Here is a 15,619-nt window from a genome sequence, read left to right as displayed (position 1 = left end):
TTGAGACCCAAGTACTGAAGGACAGAGGTTTGTCTACTTCAGTCATTCCTACCCTTATTAAAGCAAGGAAAGCGACTTCCAGCAAAGTCTATTATCACACATGGAAGACTTACATTGCGTGGTGCGAATCTTTAGGATTTCCTCCACGTACCTATTCGGTGTCTCGAATATTGGCCTTTTTGCAACAAGGGGTTGAGCAGAAGCTAGCCTTGAGCACCATCAAGGGTCAAGTTTCAGCATTAGCAATCTTCTTTCAGAAACCTTTAGCTACCAAATCCTTGGTGCGGAATTTCATCCAGGGGGTGCGGCACCTGGCTCCTCCAGTCCGCGCGCCCTTACCGCCCTGGGATCTTAATTTGGTTTTGTCGGTTCTACAGAAACCTCCCTTTGAAAACATCAGGGAGATTCCCTTGCTTACTTTATCCCAGAAGGTGGCCTTCTTGGTGGCTATTACTTCTGCTCGCAGGGTGTCAGAACTGGCTGCATTATCATGCCAGTCCCCATACCTAGTGATTCATAGGGATAAGGTAGTACTTCATCCTAAGCCATCTTTTCTTCCTAAGGTGGTTTCAGATTTTCATCTGAATGAAGATATTGTACTACCTTCCTTGTGTCCTCAGCCCAAGCATCATCGGGAACATGCGTTGCATTCCTTGGGTGTGGTTCGGGCAATCAGGGTATACCTGAAAGCTACGGAATCATTCCGTAAGACGGATTCACTTTTTGTGATCACGGATGGCCCCAGAAAGGGTTTGCCTGCATCTGCCGCGACCATTGCCAAATGGATTAGACAAACGGTGGTACAGGCTTATTCTATTAAGGGTCAGAGTCCTCCGTTCCCTGTTAGGGCGCACTCCACTCGAGCGCTCAGTACTTCCTGGGCCTTTCGCCATCAGGCGTCAGTGGTCCAGGTATGTAAGGCGGCCACTTGGTCGTCGGTACATACCTTTACTAAATTCTATAAAATTGATGTGACGGCATCGGCGGATGCCTCATTTGGCCGCAAGGTTTTGCAGGCCGCAATTTGAGGAGACCGGTGGTCTACCTCGAGGGTTTTTTTCTGTTTGAAAATTGTTTTGTTGAGTCTCATCATTAAGGATGAGCATTGTAAACTTCTAGTTGGCACCGGTTGGGCCTTCTAGATTGGGATTTGATTTCCATTTTCCCACCCCTCAGTTGTGATACTGCTCTGGGACGTCCCGAAGGTGGTGTATCACCGAGGACTACGTCTGTCGATGAGCGCTAGAGAAAAATGGATTTTTGTAAAATCTTACCGTAAAATCCTTTTCTCTTAGCTCATCGACAGACGTAGTCCCCGCCCCTCTGTTTTGGAGTTGGGTTGGGTTAAATTCTCTAAGCACTGCTTTTTAACATAACTGATTTGCTGAGGCAGAGAGAGAGAGGATATACCCTCTGGGACTGCCCCTAGGGTGTGGCCAGAGCTTTTTAATTTCCTGTCTAGTCCTGCTCCTGCGGAGGTAACATAACCGAAGGTGGTGTATCACCGAGGACTACGTCTGTCGATGAGCTAAGAGAAAAGGATTTTACGGTAAGATTTTACAAAAATCCATTTTTACCAATGGAAAGTTTTTTTTTTTTTTGCTAGTAAATACCTGATTTTCTGCTTTATTTATCCTCTTCTCACTTCCGGGTCTGGTCGGCAATTACGTCATTCGGTGATTCGCAGTGTGTGCTGGGATGGCATGAAATCTCGGATTATTACACAGGAGATGAGCTGCACTGTGTGCTCTGCCCCGCCTCCGCCCCGCCTCCTCTCAGTGAGCTGTATGTATGTAGTGTATTCAGGCCATGCTCCGCCCCGCCTCCGCCCCGCCTCCTCTCAGTGAGCTGTATGTATGTAGTGTATTCAGGCCGTGCCCCGCCTCCGCCCCGTCTCCTCTCAGTGAGCTATAATGCTTTCAGTCCTCGCTCACTGAGAGGAGGCGGGGCGGAGCACGGCCTGAATACACTACATACATACAGCTCACTGAGAGGAGGCGGGGCGGAGGCGGGCGGAGCATGGCCTGAATACACTACATACATACAGCTCACTGAGTGGAGGCGGGGCGGAGGCGGGGCGGAGCACAACCTCAATACACTACATACATACAGCTCACTGAGAGGAGGCGGGGCGGAGGCGGGGCAGAGCACACAGTGCAGCTCATCTCCTGTGTAATAATGCGAGATTTCATGCCATCCCAGCACACACTGCGAATCGCCGAATGACGTAATCGCCGACCAGACCCGGAAGTGAGAAAAGGATAAATAAAGCAGAAAATCAGGTATTTACTAGCAACAAAAAAAAAAAAAAAAAAACTTTCCATTGGTAAAAGTCGTTTTAAAGGGGATTACATAGATCTAAAGTGAAAAAATGGGTGGAACTCCACTTTAATTGCAGCTATTAAAGTAAGCCTGCAATGACAGAACTAACCCATCTGCCATAACTCTTTAACTTTAAACTTAACTTCCATCAAAATTGAAATCTGAGACACAAAATGGACATAACCTACCTTCTCAAGGCTTAAGCTTTTTATTTAGCCAGAGCTGTAGTGCACCATTCCCAATCCATCAAAAAGACTTGTAGCCTGTATTTTTGTTCTAGGAATGCCACATCTTCCCAGTTTGAAACCACAGATGAGATATTCACAATCCCATGCAATTTCCTGTAATGTTCTGGTTGGCTGGGTGCATCTACATAGCATTATTTGTCAGTACCCTTCTCTTGGCAAGCAGCGCTCTCCTAATGACACCTGGACTGCTCACAGTTGACTATACTGTTAATCTAGTACTCTCTGCTGTCAATCAGCATGACTTGAGGTAGGCTGCATTCTTTTCAGTGGCGTCCCTAGGGTTGGTGTCACCCGGTGCGGAAAAAACATTGTATCACCCCTCCATTGTTTCTCCCCTCCACCAACTATAGTCCTCCCTCAGTACAGTCCCCCCCCCCCCCCTCTAAGTATAGACCCCTCTCGGTCAGTGCAGACCCCCTTCAGTACAGATCCCCCTCCCTCAGTATAGATCCCCTTCCCTCAGTACAGACCCCCCCTCCAACAGTGCAGATCCCCTCCCCTCAGTGCAGACCCTCCTATATCAGTATAGACCCCCCTTCAGTATAGACTCCCCTTCCATCAGTACAGATCCCCATCAGTGCAGACCTCCCCCACTTCCATCAGTACAGACCCCCCCCCTCCACCAGTGCAGACCCCCCTCCATCAGTATAGACCCCCCTCCCTCTGTTTGGCCCTCCCCCACTAAGTACAGACCCCCCTCCATCAGTATAGACCCCCCTCCATCAGTATAGACCCCCCTCCATCAGTATAGACCCCCCTCCATCAGTATAGACCCCCCTCACTACAGACCTTCCCCCCAGTGTAGACCCCTCTCCATCAGTGCAGACCCTCTCCATCAGTACAGACCCCCCTCCTCTCAGTGCAGACCCTCCTCCATCAGTATAGACTCCTCTCCATTAATGCAGACCCCGACCTCAGTGCAGACCCCCTTTCATCAGTGTAGACCCCCATCAGTGCAGACCCCCATCTCCACTTGTGCTAGTAGGGAGGTGAGGGTTTGGCTATGTGCTGGGGGAGGGGGGGGCGCTATGGGAGGGGAGAGGGCTTGTGCTCCTTTTGAAGGGTTGGATTTCAAATCCAACCCCCATTTCTAGCATCTCCCCTCCCATTGTGCCCTCCAGCACATGTCCTCTTAACCCCCACCTCCCCATCTTTTTTTTTATATAACTTGCCCCCCTTCCTGGTCACTGTCCCCCTCCTCTGTCTATCTACATTACAATGTACATGCCTCAGATCAGCGCAGTGGTTACCCTCCTCCTGTAAAAATGTAAACCGCTAGGAGGGGGAGGCGGCTTCGGTCCGCTCCACTGTGTGAGATGGAGACAGCCGGCGAGCAACGCAGATCAGTGTAGGGGTGCGGTGCCGCTGCCCACAGGTGTCACCCGTGTGCGCCACTGATTCTTGTACAGAGGCCCTGTTATAGACATATTACCATGTCAGAGATATCTGTATTTCAAAAGTGGACTTTTTACCATTTTTATTTCGGAAAGCATGTTTACAAAATGATCTGAAGAACATTAGCTACTCTCCTTCCCTTGATATTATTTGACTAGAATAAATATTTAAATGAAACCTGTTCCCTTTTGTTTTATGTTGATAGTGCAGGGAGAGATCAGAACATGTGCCAACCGTCGGATTTTTTAGGCTCCTTTCACACGGTCCGCTGTCCGGTGCGGACCGTTCACTGCCCAGCGGGGATCGATCCGCCAATCCCCGCTGAGCAGTTGGATGACAGCTCTGTCTCCGCACTGTGTGCGGAGAGGGAGGTGTCAGAGCCCCACTGCTCTCTATTAGGGAATCTGATGAGAACGGACTGCCTGTCCGTTCTCATCCGATCCGATCTGATCCCCTGGACGGATGGAAAATAGGGTTTCCATCCGTCCGGATTTCACGGACAGGATCGGATGCGGATGGCAGCGGGAGTCAGCGGACATGTCACCGCTGACATCTGATGCCCCATAGGGATGCATGGAGGATCCGATCAGGTGTGCCTAAAAAACTGACAGGCGGATCTGATCGGATCGTTCGTGTGAAAGGGGCCTAAATGGTATTGTTTCACTGCATCTCAGAAGCACTCTCAGGTGTTAATGGTCCAGCACAGTGGATTTGGTGATTAGCACCTCTGCCTTGCAGCAATAGTTCCTCTGGATGGCTCCCACATGTCAACGACATGCTGTTAGTTTAATTTGCTCCTGTATACATTGGCCCTAGTATGTGTATGTATTCATGCGAGTTATAAGCTCCTCAAGGGCAGTGACTGATATGATTTGTATAGCATATAAAAAAGGTGCTGGGTGCACACACTCAGATTATATTTCAACTTGATCTGTTAGATCAACACCAACATATACTGTATATGTAGTTCAAGGGCCTACCTGACAAAGTATAAACCACACAGATTATTTAGGTGGGCCCTCAAATTTCATAGATCATGGTGGTAAATCTTGCATAAGTTGAAAAATCAGACTGTAACATTTCTGCCAGCTTTAGAATAGTACATTTATTTATAAAAGTTTCTTCCTCAGATCAAAAAGGAACAGTCGAGGGGAAAAAGGGCCAGAGATAATTTTGTTTTATCTGTGCACAAGCGCTGCACAACAACTGTTGGTGCTATATAAATCCTGCATAATAATAATATGTGGGGCACTTAGGAGTAATGAGTTGTCTATATGTCTTTCATTGTGTTTATTTTATAGCGTATCAGTGTGCAGGGCAGTGTGCTGTGTCAGACTGCCAAACAGGGGTCAAGGGAGCTTCTTCTGAAATCTGGCCTGCGAAAAGGTGCTAGTGTGGGTGACCCTCAAGAGTTCTTCCAGCAAAACTATAACAGTGAAAATCTGTGTCTAAGGCCAACAGGACAGACTGATGCTGATGATGAAGAGGAACGTGAACAGGTGTGTTGTATATTCAACATAAATACACCTGAAGATGTCTTTGTGTGGTGCACAACCTATTATTTTTGTATAAATTATATAATAGATCTTGTTTGTTGTTCGTTTTGAATTTGGATGAATGTAGGTTGGTTAACTTTAATAAGAATTTTCTTTGAATTTCAGAATATGCAACACAGTTCTCAACAGAAGGCAAAAAGTGGAAGAAAACGATTAAACAGTCAGGCCTCTGAGAATGTTGAGAAGCGTAGAAGTATTAACCTAAGCCTATGCGACAGTCAGGTTAGCATACATCCTTTCTCAGAAAGTTTTGGGAAGATTTGATAAATGAAGGGTCTTGTGCAGCAAAATATGTAAATGTGATTGTCAAGTAACCAAAACAAGTAACCGTTGGCTTGAACACTCGCATTAGTAAGTGCCCAAACTGGCACTTGGTGGATCCAGCCAAATGTGTAATCTGAGAGAGGCTTCTTGGATTACACATTTGGCTGGATCCACTAAGTGCCGCTTTAGGCACTAACTAATTAGAGTTTATACATTAATGGTTATTTGTATGGGGAAGGCTTTTTTAATAAAAAAAAAAAAAAAAGGGGTGCTCAATGATTCTTGTTACAGAGAGTAGCGGAAGTTCATGGCTTCTTTTACAACAAGCATATTTTGACCCATTAGCACCAAAGGGTCAATAATATCTGGTGTGTCCTTATTTGTATGTGTGACACCTTTGGATTGGCACTGAGAAGTTCTTTCAAGCTTGGGCACAGTGTAATAAGAGCATTTGGTGGCACTATGTGGCATGGACTTTATTATGCTAAAGCATTTTATTATAAATTGAGACAAGAGGTAATTGTTTTACCTTGCATTGTTTACTCCTGAGTGCTGTTTACACCTTTTTTCTGTTTATTATAGGTTTTTATTGCTGTCAGTGCCCCCATTGGAGAGATTCATCCTCTTTATCTGCCTTGTTTACCGCGATCCTCAAAAGTAACATTTTGGGTTGACATTGGAACAAGAATAGAGGGGAAATCTTCCAGTGGGGTTACTAATTCTGTTGACATGCTGACATAACCCTCCCTTTTTTTTTTTTTTTTAATGCTGTCAATGACTTCATTTGAAACAACCCCCCCCCTTTCTCCTGCCCTCAAGATCAGTTATTGTACTGCAGAAATACCAAAACCTACAGTAGCACATTTGTGGAGATGTAAAATAACTTTTTACGAAAAAGCTATGAAGTGCAGACACAGAGAGATCAGATAGAACATAGTGATGTTTTTTTTATGCCTCCTCTCTATGATTTGGCCCTACAGTAGAGAGATGCTTGACAGAGCTTGAGGAGTCCAACAGTATGTGAATGCCACTTGAATAAAGTTCAACTGACTCACATTGTGGTTTGGTGGACATTTTGATTTGTGACTAAAAGGGAACACAAAATAAGTCCTCGGATGAAGCCCGTACCTGCAACTGGTAAAATAAACCACAAGGAGCCTGAACAACTATTTGCTATTATGATTTGTAATGGCATATGATCAAATGTGGGTACACTTGGTAAGGCATCCCTAAACTCAGAACCATTCCACACATGGCAGTTTGTGTTAGTTAATTTAACAGCACACCCCCATCAGAATCTTCATTAACAATTCATTTTGCTGGGCTCTGCTCCTGTGCGTGTGGTAATATCTTCTAAAAGCAATGATAAACCTATTGAGATACGTAGGTATAGTCCTAGCATTTAAGGGAAACCCTTTGCAACTACCGTACATGTCCGAAGCAAAAAGTATTTGTTTTTGGATAGGAAAGGTAAAATTATATATAGTGAAAACAGAATTGGATAGATACAGGCACACATAATAGACTCTATTTCTCTCCACTTACAGAAATCATTATATTTTCTCATTTTTTTATATTCTCATGTTGTTAGAACATCAGTTTTTATTCTTGGTGTATTTGTGTTTTCTGGTTTTAGAGTTCCAAAGACCAATCAGATGACGAGACTTTGCAACTGAGTGCTGACCGTCGGTATTCAACATCTCCTCTTCCCACAAACATAGAACAGGGTATTTCACAGACAAATTCTTTAATTATGAATATTCTTGGAGGATCTGGTGCACTGCAGAACATCTGGACTGATCACCAGATCAGACAGGCTCTCTTTCCGCTTGGGCGATCACCTCAAGTCAATGATGAAAATGATGACGACTATCAGATGTTTATGATGAATGAATGCTCCAAATTGGAATCAAGGTCACAAGAGGAAAGAGGTGCATCCAGCAGACCATGTAGCTGGCACTTGGGCCTAATGCAAGAAGATAGTGGAAGTAATTCATATTGCAAAGTTGTCAGAAGAGCAAGTAGTGTAGGAGAGAATAAAACACATTTGCGTCACTCAAGAAGCAGACAAAATAACAGCAAATACCATTGTGAGGTTTTAAAAGATTTTGAGCCAAATTCAAAGTTCTCTTCCCTTGGTTCATCGGAAGAGTTGACTATTGATGACATTGAACATGTTTATGACAACATCAGCTATGATGATCTCAAACAGATGGGAAGAAGAGATGACTCAGATTTCCTGATTAACACAGTGAGTGATACTTTTCATCAAAACGATGATAATATTAACCTTCAGTCATTAAAAGGACCTGAAAGGAAGAAGTCTACTTTAGTGCCAAACAAAGAAAAAGTGATGCTTAAAAGAGGAACATCTCATTCAAGCTCCCAGGAGCTCAGAATAGTAGAAGAAAACATCTATGACTCTATATGTATACAAAAACAATCATTGGAACAAAAAAGAAAAAATCAACGGTCCAAGAGGAGTAGCTTTATGGGCTTAGATGGAGAATTTCAGTGTTTTGATGCCACAGATCATTTTGTGTCTGAAGATAGCTTACAGTTTAGTGAGGATGAATCCTCAGACCATCGTGTGCCAGAAGGAGATGAGTATTTTACCCAGCTTCAAACTACTTCTTCAAAGTTGGATTCAGTTTCCCACAAAGCTGCAGCAGACAGACTGTCAGAAGAAGTAGATAAAATCTGGAATGATTTGGAAAACTACATAAAAAAGAACGAAGAAAAGAAAAATGAACGCTTGCTGGCTTCTTTTCCGGTGAGCAAAGAAGATGTGCGTGAAAAGAAACATATACAAAACAGGTCTCGTTACAGCAAAGAATATTCATTATCATCACTTTGCTTACTAGACAGTTCACCTTTGCCGAGGGCAGTAGTAAGTAGGAGCCCCAGTGTCCATAAAGAAGACCTGAGTCCGCCAGCCTCTCCTAGTAGTTCGGTATTTAGCTTAAAAAGGACTTCTCTGACTAGTGAGATGAGTTTTGGAGAGTCACCCTACTTTTCATCTCAGAGCACTCTAAACTTCTCTGATAAAATGAGTGCTGCGAGTGCTGCTCAGGGATTAGATAGTGCTGAAAAATCAAAAAACAAGGTTTTTTCAATGGCAAGAGAATACAGCCAGAAAATCAGAAAAGCCAATCAGCTTTTAAAAATAAAAAGCCCAGAGCAGGAGCAACCGTCTAGCAGATCACAAAAGCTAAAGGAGAAAGACCTTGCAGCTATAATGGAAGAAAAGAAACAAGGCGGTACAGCGATCGGTAAGCAGTTTCTTTTTTTATCAAACAAATATTTATCATTGGTGTATTGTGAAGGGATAATGGAATGGTATGGCTAGCAAACACAACTAAGGGTGGTCATGAAAGCAGAACTCCAGTTTCCCAAACCATAGAGTTTGCATCATATTGCCATAGGTCACCATTTGACCTATAGCAATGTGCACCGGGTTTCCTGTGGTCCATAGACAGTTTGTCTGTTGTGTGATACTACTAAAACCAAAAAGGGTTAAAAGGTGTATGCGGAACTTAAGCTAGTGTTCTCAATTCTAGGGTAAATACTTTCACCCATGTCAGAGGGTACTTCAGAGCTTATCAATCTTCTCCAAAGAGTGTACAAGTACACAGTACATACAGCGCTCCTAGGAGAAGTGCATAGTCCCTTGGTCCATTGGAACTTTCATCTGTATCTATAGACCATCAACAGGGTAGCGGTATGGATGAGGCAACTGCATGGACTGATGAACAGGAGAAGGGACCAAGACTGGAACCTCTGCAGCTCCTGCAGAAGATCTGGGTAGGATCACCTCAATGTGGAAGAAAATGAATAGCAGGGCGCTGAGGTCAGTATCAAATAAAAAACACTTTATTGAAATAAGCAGCACACTTACATAGAAGTTTGTATGAAACCGCATGGATAGGGAACACCTGAGACCAAGCAGCTGTAGCTAGTGTGAGACTGTAGGCCTCACTAAGCAAAACAGAGACTGAGGAAGACAGGCAGTCAGCCAGCTCCAAGTATGGGTATTGGCAGCGTCGTTCTAGGCTGCACACAAGAATGACAGCTGTCAAAATGCCTGGTGGATGTCGGGAGAGGGGGTGTGCATGACGCGTTTCCAGGGACTTGCCCTCCTCTTCAAATGCATCTGGAAAGGGCAAGTTTCTGAAAACTCATCATGTACACCCCCTCTCCCAACATCCACCAGGCATTTTGACAGCGATCGTCCGTGCTGGGACAAGGTCATCCAGTGCCCAGGGCCAAAATGGCAAACTGCGCCCCCCCCCCCAGGTCTCCCATGCTGAGCTGTTGTGTTCTGACAGTGGGACGCCCCCCACCCCCGGCCAAAACACTCCAATCAGCGATCTCCGCCATTGGCTAAGAGAGCTTACTGGGAGTCAGTCGGCTGCTGATTTTCCAGCATGCTCATCTGACTTCTGTTGGACAGACTGATATACACATGGGCCGAATGTTAGCTAGTTTTTTTTTACTCTCCGTTGTTACCCGACATTTGGCCCGTGTGTACCTGGTTTAACTGACACTTTGTGGGAACTGACTAACTGCCACGTCACCAGTGACAGTGCTAATAATATGCACAATCCCAGCCAGTGTCATTAGTACACTGAACGGGTTAAAATCTAAGGGCAATCAATGGGTTATTTGTCTGCCTAACAATGTGTATAGTGTGCTGCTTTTTACTACAGATTTATTTGTTTATTTTCCCTCTCTGTAAAGAGCCCCGTATTGACTGTTAATACAGAGCTATGGGCTGTGATTTGGCACAGCTGATCAACAGGTCCTGGCCATGAATCATTGGCTGGGATCTGCTGACAGTCATCTGCTGTGTCAAATCACAGGGAAGTAGGTGGGCGGGGCATTCTATCAAAACACTGCTACCCTTCAGATTCTGCAACCTTGAAGTGACGTTCGGCCAAGAACAACTTACTGAGCATGCGCCATGCGTTCCAACATTGCCACTATGTGTTGCAATAGGTTTCCAAATGTGACAGAACACGAAACAGCTGCAGACGTCTTCTTACACCCACGCAAGTCTTGAATTGTACATTTATTCTAGCAGTAGACTCCCCTTATAGACTGAAAAACAGTATTATAACTCTATTATTATTGTAATATAGTAAATATAGCAAGAAACCTGCAGGAAGAAGGTGGCGACGGCCATCTTGGTACACCCCGCACTGCTCAGTGACAAAATGATTATATAGTGAAATAGACTATTTCACTCGGTCGCGGTGAAATTGTCTATTTCAGTATGACAGAACACAAAGCAGCGACGGACATCTTCTTACACCCAGGCAAGTCTTGAATTTTACATTTAGCAGTAAACTTACCATATATACTGAAATAGACAATTTCACCGCGACCAAGTGAAATAGTCTCTTTCACTATATAAGGTGAGTTTACTGCTAAAATAAATGTAAAATTCAAGACTTGCCTGGGTGTAAGAAGATGTCCGTCGCTGCTTCGTGTTCTATCACATTAGGAAACCTATTGGAATGCATAGCGGCCATGTTGGAATGCATGCGCAGTATGTTCTCATCTGAACGTCACTTCCGATTGCAGAAACTGATAGGTAGCGCTATTCTGATAGAACAAGGGTATATGCCAGAAACGGGCAGCGACGTACACCTGTAGCAGCCACCCTGCCCGCAGTATATGACGTGACGAGTCGGCAAGTGGTTAATTGCCAATGGTATTTGTATTATGCAGCATGAGGGGGGTTAACGTATTGCACTGGTCACTGATGCATTAGTGACTGACCAGTGGCAGTTAATTAACCCCTTTGTGTTGCATTAGTGGCACCAGTGTCAGTGTTCATTAACACTGGTTGCACTAATGCAGAAAAAAGGGGTTAATTAACTGCCACTGGTCGGTCACTAATGCATCAGTGACCAGTGGCAATACATTAACCCCTTCATGCTGCATAATACAAATACCATTGGTAATTAACCTCCCCTCAGCCCCCCCCCCCCCAATCCAAAGGTTTAATGATGTCAATCTGCTTGCTTACTTGTGGGATTAACAGTTCCCTTCTGCCCCCCCCCCGTACCAGCCCTGGTGGTCTACAGCCTCACACTGATTACAGCTGCTTAGTCCCAGGTGTTCCCTATCCATGCTGTTTCATGCTAACTTCTATGTAAGTGTGCTGCTTATTTTAATAAAGTGTTTTTAATTTGATACTAACCTCAGCACCCTGCTATTCGTTTTATACCACTCTGATCAATCCACTCCCCTGGTTGTGATGTACGTAAACTGGTGCAAGGGTCATGTGGTAGTTACCTGTCCCAGGTTTGAAAAAACAAGTAGCCATTCTTATGCTTCCTGTTTGAGAGTCCTTTTTGTGCTTCGTTTTACAGTAATCTTTCACTGGAAGGTTATAAGGTCCAAGTGGGCACAGAAGAGGACAAAGAGAGGGAAAAGATTTATAGGCTGAAAGGCAGAATAACAAAAAAAGCTTTTTTCACTGTTAATTTCACTTTTTCTAGTGCAGCTGCATATTATTTTGGTTAGCGCACCCTTATTCATCTTTTCAACAAAAAAAGCTTGAAAAAAAAAAAGAAAAAATAGTAAAGAACATAGAGAACATCGGGCGCAGGGAAAATTGCTGATTGAAAACGCATGCAAACTTTGGCAATATTTTTGCCTTATTCATAGTCGTGTAGACAGGGAGAGTTATAACCCCAAAATGACAGGCTCTGTGATGATTGTGATAATAGGTGATCAAGGACATCCATGTCATCCCCAGAATAAATTGTCCATTATGGCTGCCTATTTTGATTACGACTTTTCCACCTGTTTAGAATCATTTTGTGTGTATCTTTTGAATTTTGCACAAAAAAAATAATTGGAAACTAAAAATACCCTTTCCTTGCCCTAATCTCCATAACCTAAATGGGAGGTGTTTTATTGTCTAAGTGCAGAACTCAGGCAGGGATAACCACACTGCTTTGGATTGCACTGCAGCAGAGAAAGCATTCTCAGCTTAAAAAGGAGTTTGAGAATTTACAGAATTTTCTGCAGGATCCATATTTTTTTTCTCTGCTTGCATTTTTTTTTTAAAGAGACAAAACATGAGAACATACACCGCAGAGATGAACTCATTCGATTTTTTTTTTTTTAAACTGTCAATATACACACTTAGATTTCAGTAGCTTTCATCCTGTAAAAGTTAAATTAAGGCTTTTGTTTATTTAAAAATAATTTTAAAAGCCATTTTTCTGTTGACAGGTGCAAGAATTGCAGAATATTCTCAGCTTTATGATCAGATTCTATTCCGTGATTCACCTGCAAGAGCAAAAAAAGAAGCTAAAGACCGCTCAAAAGACTCGCCTGTGGTTAGGTCTCAGGAGCGCCTATCGCCTCAACCTCCTACTAAATGTTCACCAACATCCAATATGCATGCTGTCGATATAAATGGAGAAACTAGAGACTTTTTTACCAGAGGAAAACAAACAAATCTAGCAGCCACCTGCTCTGTGCCATCTTTGAACAAGTCAAATCCTTCAAGCCTACATACGCAGAGGTGGAGCACACTTAGCCAAAGGAATGATGAAAATACAAGCCAGGATCATGGCTATAATTCATTAGGGAGAAGAGTATGCGAAAATGTCCGTCCATATATTCGTTCACAGTCCTCTTCTTCCATGTTGCTCCACAGGACAAAAGAGCCTATTAAATATGCAAAACATTCAACTATGCCACAGACACGGCATGACTCGAAACCTGAGAGAATGTCTGAAATTTATGACTTTGGTGGCAGCTCCACTGAGGAGAAAGTACCACAAGAGGAGAACTCAGATTTGACACTGCAAGACTCCCAGAAGATCCTAGTCTTGAACACGTTGTCTTCACTAAACGCACAAATTGCTACTTTAAACTATTTTGCAAACTTTAAAGACACTGAAGGTGATGGAGATGATGACGACTATGTGGAAATAAAGTCAGATGATGAGGAAGATGGCTTGGAAGCTTCTTCCAATCAGCCAGTAAAGCTGAACATACATGATCAACATCCTCAAAGCCCATTCTCCAGCACACCATATTCCTTCAGCATGCCCAGCACACCAGTTAAGACCATAAATGACAAAGAAAGTCTTGATTCCCACATAACAGGTTACGATGATGTAGATAAACTAAAAGACTATCTTTGGAGGCCTCCATCTTCCAACCAGCAGAACATTGTTCAGTCACTTAGAGAAAAGTTTCAGTGTCTTAGCTCCAGCAGTTTTGCTTAAATGCTTTTTTTTTTTTTTTTTTTTAAATCTCTAGCTAAACTACTGTGGTTAACTGTATTATAGCATAGTAACCCCATGCACTGTATAACTGCAGCACTGTTCATTCTAAATGTCTGTTGCATATCATTGTTTACATAAGGCAGCAAGGCCTACTTTGTGTTTTTGTTAAAACTAGCTCCTTAAAAGTATATAAAATGTGCTTTTTTCCTCGTTTATGGGAAACTATTCCTAAGTAAATAGGCAAATATGATTTATGCAATGTGCACACTTATTCAAGTGCCCCAGTTGCAGAATGATTGCTACGCTGTATACTGTAGACTTGACATAGTTGTTAACCTGATCCCTACTAGTTCAAAATTCCTTAAGCAGTTCTCAATAAGCATATAATATAATGTTACAACGTTAACCAGTGGCTTACTGATGAAGCAAATCCACTAATTCCAAACTTTAGGTTCTGTGAGCTGCATGCTTTGCAAATAGGTGAAATCGCATGCTTGCTATGCAGGTTATAGGTGTACTGGATAATAGCATTCATACAGAACTCAGAACTCGAAAGCTTGATTGTAGCAGCTTTATCATCCAGTAGAGAAATACATGTCTGTCTACTTTTAACAAGGCCAGGCAAGCAACTTCAGGTGCATAGATTTCATAATCAGAAAAATTAAAGTGACTTTTTATCTTCACAGCACCACTAGCAATAAATATGAAAGCCTTATGAAATAAGGAAGCTTGAACATTTTCTGTAGTTGATCCATGCCTGTTTTAACGTATAAGCCTAACTCCACCCAAAAAGTTTCTGAGTTTTAGATATAGTGGGAAAATTTCAGTTTCTGATCCTACTAGGGAGATCTTCCCTCAGTTCCTGTCCTTGTCATGTCCATACAAGAAATGAGGTGAGAGGATGATGACTCATCAGATGGTTATCAGTCCTAACCCCTCGCTACTCTGTCCAAGAAGGAAAAAAAGTTTTGGCTAGAGCCAAGCTTTAAAGTAGTCAAAACACATCTATGGTTTGCAAAATATGGTGACTCCTTGCAACCTCTTTTTGCCTTAATTGCCTGTGTCGTCACCAAGACAGGAAGTGAACAAAATCACTTACCGGGGAGCCAAGGCAGCAGGAGAATATTTTTAAAGGTAAGATGGGGAAAAGTTATAACTCCTATCAAGCTTTTGTTTCCATCTCTGTTGGGAAGTTCTCTTCACTTCCTGGGTGTTCACCAGGACAGGAAGTCGGGTGAAAAAGCGACACAGGTGGCAATAAAAACTTGACAAAAGGTAAAAAAACCCTTCGTACTCTAACCAAAGCCAAAACATTTGTTTTGGCTGGCGATGGGCTTTAACTGTATTGGTGTTCATCTATGCACCTTTAGTAGAGAACATTGATTGCCAATTCATCTAATAATGTGACCCCTGAAGGCCACATTATAAGATTTTAACTCCATACACCACCAGCCTGTTTAATTACTTGCTTTATCTCAAGCCACATATAAAGACATGCCAGTTGCCATTGATTTTCATCAATAACAATAGATCTTATACATGGTTTTATAAAGCCTTATTTTTATGTTATAGTGAT

The 15,619-nt window shown here is 43.1% G+C and overlaps 1 protein-coding gene across 1 annotated transcript in view; it reads left to right on the top strand.

Moving 5' to 3' along the window:
* The window catches only part of PLEKHG1 (pleckstrin homology and RhoGEF domain containing G1), a 247,362-nt gene extending 232,776 nt beyond the window's left edge, over nt 1-14,586 (top strand). Inside the window, exons 15-18 of the mRNA XM_082249953.1 lie at nt 5,267-5,464; nt 5,627-5,743; nt 7,422-9,057; nt 13,037-14,586. Coding sequence (XP_082106079.1) covers nt 5,267-5,464; nt 5,627-5,743; nt 7,422-9,057; nt 13,037-14,043 — 2,958 coding nt within the window. The 3' untranslated portion in view covers nt 14,044-14,586. The remainder of the gene's footprint in view (nt 1-5,266; nt 5,465-5,626; nt 5,744-7,421; nt 9,058-13,036) is intronic.
* Nucleotides 14,587-15,619: the final 1,033 nt, after the last annotated feature.

The sequence above is a fragment of the Pelophylax lessonae genome (assembly GCF_965119305.1).
Source record: "Pelophylax lessonae genome assembly, chromosome: 3".
In the NCBI taxonomy this organism is placed as follows: domain Eukaryota; kingdom Metazoa; phylum Chordata; class Amphibia; order Anura; family Ranidae; genus Pelophylax; species Pelophylax lessonae.
This window is presented reverse-complemented; position numbering and strand designations above follow the sequence as displayed.